This window comes from Melospiza melodia, chromosome 8 (genome assembly GCF_035770615.1).
Source record: "Melospiza melodia melodia isolate bMelMel2 chromosome 8, bMelMel2.pri, whole genome shotgun sequence".
Lineage (NCBI taxonomy): Eukaryota > Metazoa > Chordata > Aves > Passeriformes > Passerellidae > Melospiza > Melospiza melodia.
In genome coordinates this window covers 21,232,955-21,244,161 of record NC_086201.1, presented here as the reverse complement: position 1 = coordinate 21,244,161, position 11,207 = coordinate 21,232,955, and the positions used below count along the sequence as shown (strand labels likewise).

Here is an 11,207-nt window from a genome sequence, read left to right as displayed (position 1 = left end):
CCTCCTCCCAGCATGCTGTCTGGTGGGGGTGTATCAGAAATTAGTGACTGTGCTCTGTTTTGTCTCAGTGAAACAAAACCTTAAACCTGGCAAGTTGCTCTGTTCACAAAAAGTTTCTGAGATCTCACCAAGATGTTCAGTTACCTACAGATAATTCTTTCTTAGTTTATTTGTGTGTGTATTTGTTTAGTAAGTCACAGACCACATTGACACTTAGAAAAAAAATGACCTTCTGTAAACCACAGAAGATATTTGATGGGTGAAGCACAGTGTGCTCCCGTTTCCAGCCCGGTGGCCCTCAGCTGTCACTCCCAGAACAGGTGCTGTAAACCAACACCCTGCTGGGTGTGCTTTGGCAGCACAGCCCCCTCTGAAGAGACTCAGAGTGCTTTGTGCGTGCCTCCATCTGTATGACTGCAGCAAGAGGATGATGAAGGTCCATTGTGTGCTCCTCCTCCTCATCTGCTCAGGTAAGGTGTTCCAGCTGTTGCCTTCAAGCGGGGGGGTGTCTCCTTCCAGGGCTCTGCATGTACATCAGCACGAGCAAGAATGTGTTCCAGACGGGGCCTGTCCCACTGGTAAGGTTTTATGAACACACCCCAACATTTAAAAAAAAGCTTTGGAGTGCATTAGTAGCAGCTCAGATATTTGTAATTTCAGGCACCAGATATTTTCAGTGGAGAAGTTTGTGTTTAATTGGTTTTGTCTCTGCAATCTTTTTCTCATGCTCCCGTTTACCTTAGTGCTACCTGTATTTCAAGATATGGGAAGGGATCTAGTAAGCATGACTTGGAATGGGAAAAATCATTACAAGAAGTTTCATGAAGCTGTGGGGGACTGACAAGGAGGTAGAATTGATTGGCAGCTGCATGTGTTGTACTGAGCTAATTCTTTTTGAACTGTCCTTTAAAAGAATAAATATTTGTAATCCTAAAATCTTTTCAGAAAATTCAAGCAGTATACTAAATTCCTACCAAGCTACACCAGAAGGGAACAAATGTGAAAGGATTTTAATTGCGTTGATAAAGCATAGAGCTTCAATTAGATGGGTTGTTGTAATCATAACTTAAACACTGAAAGATGTCTCCTGCCTACCCTCGCTCAGCCTCCTGGCAGAGGAAGCAAACAGACAGCTTTTCTGATTGGCATCCAAGTACTTTAATATAATCTCATGGCAGGACAAGGCCAAGGCCAAGGCAGAACCCTTGGCAATCTCAGCTCAGCTATGTAGAAGAAGTTGATGAAAAGTCAGTTAGGAAACCAGCAGAAATCCTTGGAGTCAGCAGCAAAATTCTTGTTGACTTCTGTGGTTCAGGATTCAACAGAGAGTGGGAGACAAGGATGCAATCTGCCAAAAATGCTTGCAGTGAGGCTCAACTGTTCTGCTCCCTCTCACCACCTTCAAGAGGGGAGACACAAAAACATCCCCAGGCATCCCTCTCATTTGCTTTCTCCCCTGTACCAATGAAGCAGCTACAGTCTGAGGACATTGTGTGCCTGCTCCCCTGCCCCAGGCTCTCTGGAAGCAGGGCCCATCTGTTCCCAGTGCCCTTGCTTCTTGGCACGGCAGTGCCATGCACAGCACTGCGAAGGCTCCACTGGAACAGGGCTGCTCCCTGCCATTTTCACCTGGGAAAGTTTTCTTTCAAGGCTCTTTGGCGCAGCACAGCCAAGTCATGCTGGGCAGCCTGTGGGCAGAGCTGTCCATGGACCTGCCCCACACAGTGAATGGTTTCCTTCCCTCACCACCTGCACAACCCCAGCAACTCCCATTGTGGGGAGGAGCTCTTGTTCCACTTAGACTGCAGATGCAAGGAGTGGGGATGGTGATGCCTTCTCCATGACTGGTGTGCTTGGCCCTCACCTTTAATGTCAGTGTCACAGAAGGTCTGTGGGGTTGAAGGTGGAAAAGGCAACATTAGAAACCCTTGAGACTGGACATTTTCTGTGTTTACCTGCCCATAAGTACTGCATGTTAGCACAGTTTCAGGCTGGAAGGGTCCTGATGTTCAGTCTGATGTTCATGATCCTGCCTGTTTGCATTTGTTCATCTCCTGGTGGGAGGCCATTGTCACAGGGAGGACTTGGCGTCATCCCCCACCAGCAGCTTGCCTGGCAGCGTTTCCTCCATGCCAGCCTCAGACCGATGGTGCTGTAGGCTGTTCCCTGCCCCTCCTGACTGTCGTTGTCCTTTCTGGCTGTTGTGTAGCTGGGCTGGCCCTGGGCTATGAGGACGAGACCCGCCTGGTGGAGGACTTGTTCAGTAACTACAACAAGGTGGTGCGGCCCGTGGAGGACCATCGCGACGCCGTGGTCGTCACCGTGGGGCTGCAGCTCATCCAGCTCATCAGCGTGGTACGGCGGGACACGGGTAGTGTTGAGTCACTGCCTCATGTGATCGTGCCAAATGGTGGTGTTTTTCTAAGGAAACAATTTTTATCCTTTAATCCTGATGCTTGCTGATACTGCCTGCTTTTTTTTTTCCCCTTTCCTTTTTTTTAAGGATGAAGTAAATCAGATTGTGACAACCAATGTGCGCCTGAAACAGGTAACTCTAAATATTCTTAAGCATTTCATCTAATTCAAATAAATGCACTCAACACAGTCAGGAATTGACTATACTCTCATACCTTCAGGGACAGCCTGGAGAGGTGGGTCAGACAGTAGAGCATTTCTTCTTACTGAGATCTAAAGATTAAAGTACTCTAGATGCTGAGTTTTAAGAAAAGCATTTGGGGTTGTATTTCAAACAGTAGGCTTCTGATATCTTTGTGTTATTTTCTTTTGGGGTTTTTGGGTTTTTTTAATAAGCTTCTTAAACCAAAGTATAAGTTAATGTAAAAAATGAGCTGGGGGTCCCACTCCTGCATGTTTATGCTTACCTGCATGTCCCAAAGCAAGGGAGGAGCTGTTTCTGGGAAGTACTCAAACTAACCCCAGTGCTGGGAGGGGCTCTCAGGGGCTGAAATCTTCTCTCTTTAGCAATGGACAGACGTCAACCTCAAATGGAATCCAGATGACTACGGTGGCGTAAAAAAAATCCGCATCCCCTCAGATGATATCTGGCGGCCAGACCTTGTTCTTTACAACAAGTAAGGGGTGCCAGCTGCTCAGGGAGGGAGTGGGGAGGAGCTCTGCCTTGTGGCACCACCCTGGTGGGACAGTTTTCCCATGACATCTGTTCCAGTGGGTACAAATCCTCAGGGAAAGCTTCTCCGGGAGCAGGCACTGGGGAGTCATTTGACCCACAGCCAGAGAAATCCTTTTGTGACTCTGCTGATTATGCTGTCCACATTGCTTTCAATGTCCTTGTTCCTTCTGCAGTGCAGACGGGGATTTTGCCATTGTGAAATACACCAAAGTCCTTCTGGAGCACACAGGTCGGATCACCTGGACACCACCAGCCATTTTTAAGAGTTACTGTGAAATCATAGTCACACACTTCCCATTTGACCAGCAGAACTGCAGCATGAAGTTGGGAACTTGGACATACGATGGCACAGTGGTTGTTATTAACCCGGTAAGCAAGGACTCTGTAATTGGGAAAAGCAGCAAAGACCTGTACGTGTTTTTTTAAGAGAGATCTCGGATTTAGAATGGAATCTGACCTAGTTCTGACAGGAAAAACAAGAAGACCCTACCTGTAAAACAGAAAATTCTCATTTGTAGATCTAACACAAGATTTCCTAGTTTGGCTCCTAAATTCTTCTTACATATTATCCCTGTGCCCTAACAGTCTCCTGTCTGTCCTCTGGCAGCTTTGCACCACTTTTTATGGTGCTGCCTGTTCTACTTCTGTTTGTTTTCTTGGGTTTAGAGTTTTTTGAGGGGGTATATTTTCTCTGCTCATGACTTTACACTGCCAAAGACTCCTTCCCTGTTCCCCCAGGTATGTCTCCTATCTGTCACATTTTTTCAGTCTACTATCTTGACTGTTTCTGTAAAATATTCAGTTGAATGCTGTGTGGAGGCTGATATTCTAAGGAAAAATAACATAGATGAGAGTTGTTTACTCACAAAAAAGCCCCACAAAGTGCATGAGTTATCTGGAATCCCATTCCTGAGCCAAACCTGCTAAGTTTTGATTTGGCTCAGAATACCTGGTGCTAAGAATTTGTTGGGGTGTTTTGCTGCCAGGAGAGTGATCGTCCAGACATGAGTAACTTCATGGAGAGCGGAGAGTGGGTGATGAAGGATTACCGCGGCTGGAAGCACTGGGTTTACTACGCCTGCTGCCCTGACACGCCCTACCTGGACATCACCTACCACTTCCTCATGCAGCGCCTGCCCCTCTACTTCATTGTCAACGTCATCATCCCCTGCCTGCTCTTCTCCTTTCTAACAGGGCTTGTTTTTTACCTACCCACAGATTCAGGTGTGTAAATGTATTCGTTCTGCTTCCATAGAAATTGCTCTTCTAAGAAATTCCCAGTATTTGAAACCATCAGCCAGCTTGAATGCCAGTGCATACTAAAACTGGACATTTCCACTGAAAGTAATGGCTTTAAATATTCTGCAAAGAAAGGATAAGTGCTGAAAACTGAAACTGTTGATAGAAATAAATTGGGGTGCTTTCCCACAGAAATTGCTGACTAGCTATCCAGTTAACTTCTGCAAACTAAAGATTTAGCTGGATAATTTTTCTGTTTTGCCATAGGAAGTCAGTGTATTAGTATGTCCAGCAGTAAAATGAGCACACAGGGGTGACAGAGGCCCTTTTGCATCGTGTCAGAGCAGAGAGCTCGATACCTGCTCACACACACATCACCTTGTGTGACACAGAGTAATTCTGACCTGTTCTGGCCTCCTTCGTCTCTGCTGAGCCACTCATGCTCCCTGCAACCATTTCATCTGCTTCATTCTTTTTGCCTTCTGTCAGCTTTTCATACCACTTAATTTCAGTGTATGCCCCTTCTTATTAAATACTTGACGTAATTTTTTAAGTGGAAAACTTTCTACAAAGTTGAACTGGATTTAAAAAAATGTGTGAATAATGTTTTGTAATTTATTTTTGACACCATCCACATGCATAGCAACTGACCTGATGTCAGATGTGATTTTAGTCTGCTCTCTCAGCCCAGAGACAGAGAGTAAGGGAAACAAACCCTCAGAAAGCTGTGGAGCAAGCACAAAGGTGCATATGCTGCATTGTTCAAAATGCAGAGCCCACCAAATGCTCCTAGCAAGTAAAAATATTCAGCACCCACCCACACCTCAGCCCAGTCTTTCCTGGTAATTCCCACCTTAGTGCTGGAGCAGATGCTGTTAGGCTCTCATATTTGCCAAGCCTACTTCTGCTTTGGATGCTGGCAGAGATGATGACCCTGCAAATGCACACAGGTGTTTGTGTGAACAGCACTTACCCATCCTGCTTCTCAAATCAATGCTCTCTGTACTGAATGATGGGAGCAGCAATGATTTTGGGGGTCTGGCTTTTTTATGACAGGTGAGAAAATGACCCTCAGCATCTCTGTCCTGCTGTCCCTGACTGTGTTCCTGCTGGTCATCGTGGAGCTGATTCCCTCCACCTCCAGCGCAGTGCCTCTGATTGGCAAGTACATGCTGTTCACCATGGTGTTTGTCATCGCCTCGATCATCATCACCGTCATCGTCATCAACACCCACCACCGCTCCCCCAGCACGCACACCATGCCCCCCTGGGTCAGGAAGGTGAGCTCTGTGCCTTGGCACACCTGCTGCTTTCACCAAATGCTCCATATTTTATTGGCAGGTCTTGTAATAAAAGTCAAAAAGAATTGGGGAGGTAAATGCGTCACGTTAAAGAGCACAAGAGCCAGTGTTTACTGCCTAGCTGTGTGTAAAGTCAGCAAGATTGCTAAAGTGCTCCTTGAGGTAACAAAATTGTGCACTGGGGTAGAGCCTTGCAGGGAACAGATGAGACAAAACATGGGCAGCTAAAGGTAGGGAATGGGAAAAGAAAATGTCCATCTGGACTCAAATTATGTATCCTAGCCTAATTCTCCACTGACTAAGGCACTGCTGCCTGCCAGTGACCAGCCACCAGCCTGCATGAGTGCAGAGCACAAAGGCCACTGGGAATACTCGAGTTCAGCATCCCATTTTGCAAAGAATACTTTAGCAAAAGCTAAAAAATCTTCTCTGTAGTTTTCCAGTATACAGTTGCTCTGCAGCCCTTGGGAGATCCTTGCACAGGAGTCTAAATGGTAATCATAAGACACAGAAAAAATTGGTTGTCTATCATCGCAAGTTCTTTGCCAGGGAGACAGTATCAAAGACCATCTGATTTATTCAGTAATCCTTGCTGTTTTGAAGCCTGCCTGGGTTCATACTAAACCAAGACACGAAAGGAGGTTTTTCTGTGTATTTCTAATTGTGTTTGTAAGGTTACAGCTTATATTAGATTCCTTCTACAGCATAAACAACCCCTGCAGAAGGGAAATTTCAACAGGAAACACTGCATGTGCCTAACATTGCTCTGGCAGCAAATCTCTTAGTGTAAACCTTATATGCCTGTATAGCAAACATTCATAACAGTGAAATCAAACCTAAGGAGCCAAAAGAGTTTCTTTGCAGTCCATTCTTCCAGTCAGATTTGCAGGCAATGTGTTTCAAGTTAGATGGGATGGCTGGAGCTCTGTCAGCCCATGCCAGCTGAGGATGTGCTCTGTGGCATCACCCTCTGCTTCAGGTGTGGATGCTGGGTGTAGGGCAGGGGGATGGCTGGCAGCAAACACACTGCAGGCCCTGGGGGGACTCCCTCTGCCCCGGGACACGAGGTGAGAAAAGCCCCGGTGTGACTGAGGTGTGGGCTGTGACACAGTCGGAGAGGGAATGTGCAGCACGGGAAGGATCCGGGAGGGGAGGCTTGTCTTTGTTCAGCGCAGCTGCAGCTGTAGCACAGCCCCACAGAGCAGCCACTGTCATCTTCTCCCTTTGTTCGCAGATCTTTATTGACACCATCCCAAACGTCATGTTTTTCTCTACAATGAAACGACCATCAAGAGACAAACACGACAAAAATATTTTTTCAGAAGATATTGATATTTCTGACATTTCTGGGAAGTCAGGTTCTGTGCCTGTCAACTTCTACTCCCCGCTTACCAAAAACCCAGATGTGAAAAATGCTATAGAGGGAATCAAATACATTGCAGAAACAATGAAATCGGACCAAGAAGCCAGTAATGTAAGGCTTTTTTTTGATTCATTTCTAGCTTTCAGGTTGCTACATCTTACTTTTTTGGCAAAATATCCGTGCCTTACAAAAACACTCCAAGCCCTGGTTTGGCTCCAGCAGTGGGTGGTCTTCTCCCCTTAAGGGAGTCAACAAGGAACAACAAATAATTGTCACAGATGTTAATTGAATATTGGCTTCCCAAAATAATAGAAAAGGAAGGAAAAAGTGTCAGTGCTAAGGTTTTCTCATGCAATATGCGAAGGCATAGAGATGGAGTGTCTGTGAGTAGGAAACCAGTTTCAAGAATTATAAGCAAGTTCCAAAACACATTTCTTCTGTCTCCCACTCAGGCATCTTGCCCCTGTAGTAAGATCCTGCTGCTTTTGAAAACCCAGGAAGCAAGGCAAACTCTAAAACCCTAGTAGTGTTATTTGAGAAGTGTTAAATGTAACTTACAAATTATATTTCCAATTTGGATAAGGTTTTGTTTTATTCCTGAATACAAGTAGTCCCTCCAAATGAAGTACGTTATGAGCTACTCTGATTACTGACTTTTTCCACATTGCAAGCCAAAGGAAGGATAAAAGCATATAGTCACACATGGCAGTGTTCCCTAGAAAACCTAGCTCTGCCTCCTTCTAGCACATTCAGCACAATTAACCCCTCTTTTATTTCAGCTTTCACAGCTCACACAGCTTTTGCAAGGCTAATTCAGTCCTGGTATTTCACCTTCCTAGGTGGTCATAGTCCTCTCCTGTTGAGCTGCAGGCTGTCTGAAGACAGGGGAGCTCTCTGAAAAAATAATTTGACTCACTCTCTTGAAAAGGAGGTGCTTCCTTGCCACCGACAGGATTTACACCACAGTGTTTGTTCCTGTGACCAAATTCCTGGAGCATGTGGAATGGCTCTGGCTGTAGTCTCATGTTCCCCGTGACTCCTTTGCCTCTCTGCAGACAAATTGTTGTCTTCAGCAGGGCTGGCATGGCTCCAACATCTCTGGGCTCCACTTCCTCCCTGGCTTACAAGGAGGGTCTTCAGGTTACCAGCAAACACCCCCTTCGGAAGTGGAGCCCAGCTGTTTGTGTCATCTGGGCACTAGTGATATATCACTTCCAGGGGGTTTCAAAAGTCAAGTTTCCTAAATAAACTAAAGGATCTGAAGGCTATCACTTCATTGCATTTGCTTCTGAACCACCTCAAAACAGTGGTCATTGACAGTGTCCTCTAGATAAATTACAGCAGCCTCTTCTGCTTATGGCAGAACCAAGGCACAAGCAGAAGGTGCTTTAGGCCAGCACATGTCACTCCTTCAGGTCGAGTTCCAGGGTGGAAATCATGAGCCCTGCTATACTTGGGGCCTTGCACTCTGCATGTTCTTACTGTGCTGGGTTCCCAGTGAAAAGGTACAGAGCAAGTGGCTCATGGTGTCCCACAACTAGAAAAAAGACTAATGGAGCTACCCCAAGAAGGTTTTACAAGGCATTAGAGTGTATGGAAAGCAGGGGTTAGGGTTAAATTATTAGGAATTGCCTAGATATCTCATGAGAAAAAAAAGCAAGGGAAAAACAAAAGTCATTTGAGTCAAACTAAGCATTTTGCTTTCAAGACTTTAAACTTTCTTTCAGAAGCAACAATTGGCCTAATAAGCTTTTCAACATTTTTTTAACTGAAATTGTTCAGCAAATTGCCAGGGTTTCCGGTTAGTTTAGTGTTGAAACTTGTATTTCTAGGTTGTTTAGGCTTTCTTAACCACTGACCTGCTTTTGAGAAGAAAATGAGCATTTTTTGCATAGCAATAATGGCACTTAGGGAAGTCTTCCCCTTGTTCAAGATAGTAAATTACGAGAATTCTGTAACAAACAGGGCTCTGCAGAGATTTTACCATCTCCTTTGTTTCTTTCCCAGGCTGCAGAAGAATGGAAGTTTGTTGCAATGGTGCTTGATCATCTCCTCCTTGGCATATTTATGCTAGTTTGTTTTATAGGAACATTAGCTGTATTTGCTGGTCGCCTTATTGAATTAAATCAGCAAGGATGAAGGTCAGCTGGAAACTATTTGCTGCCCTGAACATCTGAAAGCATCATGACCATCAGAATCTGGCCAGCCTCTGAAAGGTTCACTGACAGGAATCAGTAACCACTGGGAAAGAGCAGGGATAATAAAACATAAGGCCCCATACTTAGCACTTCTGAGCTGCTGCTCAGTAGCATTTAACTGCCAAAAAGAAACACTTGCATTAGTGGTAAAAGTGAATGGCTATCAGCCAGGTTTTGATCTGTTTTACCCTTTATTAAAAATGTTAATGTATAATAAGGTTGTCTGACTTTGTAAGCAACAGATACTATTCCAGTGAAGTCAATAGCAGTGTAATAAGCTTTAGCTGAGCTGTAAATCTGTATCCAGCTTTGGCATTCAAGCTGGTTTTAATATCTACTCTGTGGCTTGTGTACTAGCAGAGTCACTCCTCTGATTAACACTAGACATAACCACCAGAAATATCTCAAACTCCATGCTTAAGCACTTGATTTTCTTGCACAAATCTGAACTGACTGACTATCATGCAGGACTCTACCCACAGAATCCCTTGCTGCAGCAAAGGGGGAGAGACTTGTTCTTTACAGTGGGAAGGATCCAACCTGTTTCTAGAATAATCTCCACATTCAGCCTACTCTGCTCTTGGAAGGTTGGTTTCCACGCTGCACCTTCGACCTTGAGGGTGTTTATTAAACACAATTCTCTGTTTCCGAAGCTGTGCCCTGCCCCGCTGGTCCGGCTGCGGCTCCCGGCCGTGCCCGCGGCCCGCTAACGGGAGCGCTCCGCCGGGAGCGGCCCCGCTCCGCTCAAAACTTGAGCAGCAGCTCGCTCTGGTGGCCAAAGCAAAGCAAAACTGCTGCCGCTGCCTCTGCCCAGCACCGCCAGACTTTGTTTACTCCGCATGCGACACAAGCAAGGAGCCTCTCTGCGTTCAAATGATGCCGTGAGGCAATACCAGCAGTGCTGCCTCTTCTTCTCAAACATAAATAAGGATAGGTGGGGTAACTGCGACAAGTTACTCATCTTTTCCAGCTGGTTGTCCAAGCCAAGAGCACTACTTTGCTAACAGCTGTAAACAATTTAGTAAAATAATTGGTATTATGTTAAAACGTGTCCTGCCTGCAGAGGACAGGCATTTGAAGCACTAGAGGGAAATGAGGCACTTGAGCAACACTCCCAGCATTGCGTAGTGTTTGCCGGACAGTGTTTTGGTGAGCTGCAGTCCTGAGCAAACAGTGTGTCTGGGGTGATAGATCACTTGTAGCACGCTGCTCCGCTCTCACGGTTTAAAGGATGGTAATCTTTGCCTCCCTGGATGATCATTAACCCTGCAAGCGAGGGCCAAAGATGCATTGCTGGGCGCCACCTCTGCTGCCAGAGGGAATGCTCACTGCAGCTGGTTTGGCTCCGGTGGGAATTCCCAGCTCCTAGCCCCTGGGAGAGTCAGCAGCTCCCTGCTCAGACGAGCTAAGCTGCAGCCTAATGGTGCCTGGACCTTAATTTGAGAGCCTCTGATTGACATTGAAATTGACAGAACAATCCTCTTAGAGCAGCAGGTAGTTGAATCTTAGCATTTAAAATAAACATCAAGTAACAAGATTCATGGTGAGCACCTACAGTATCTTTGTTCAGCTTTCCCAAGACAGATCTGAGTCTTGGCCTCCAAATTCCCCCTATCTGTGTGCCAGAGTCAATGTGTGCACGTGTGTACCTGCCTGCTTCTCCAGCTCTCCTTATACACCTAAGCTAAGTACCAGTGCTTCCCTTCCACTTCCTCAGAAAAAGGTTTGAAACTATTTATTCAAAAATTGTCATTTTTGACCTGTTTTATAGGCACAGCAAATCTTCTGCCTTTATGTCACTTTGTCTCTTGATGAACTAGTTGTGTCTCAAAAGATGTGACAGCAGGCAAAAATAAATGCTAACAACTTCCCTTCTTAAGTTGCAGATTCCAGGCATTGTACTCTGACTCTCCAAACAGAGTTCTCCAAGCATCAAATAAGTGCATATTTTTCTT

At 45.5% G+C, this 11,207-nt stretch overlaps 1 protein-coding gene across 1 annotated transcript; it reads left to right on the top strand.

Moving 5' to 3' along the window:
- The first annotated feature begins 280 nt into the window (after positions 1-280).
- On the top strand, positions 281-9,199 carry CHRNA1 (cholinergic receptor nicotinic alpha 1 subunit). Its single transcript, XM_063162173.1, has 9 exons — positions 281-470; positions 2,210-2,355; positions 2,504-2,548; positions 2,983-3,092; positions 3,325-3,520; positions 4,138-4,375; positions 5,447-5,670; positions 6,926-7,165; positions 9,062-9,199. The coding sequence occupies exons 1-9, from the start codon at positions 428-430 to the stop codon at positions 9,191-9,193; spliced, it is 1,374 nt and encodes a 457-aa protein (XP_063018243.1). The 5' UTR covers positions 281-427; the 3' UTR covers positions 9,194-9,199.
- Positions 9,200-11,207: the final 2,008 nt, after the last annotated feature.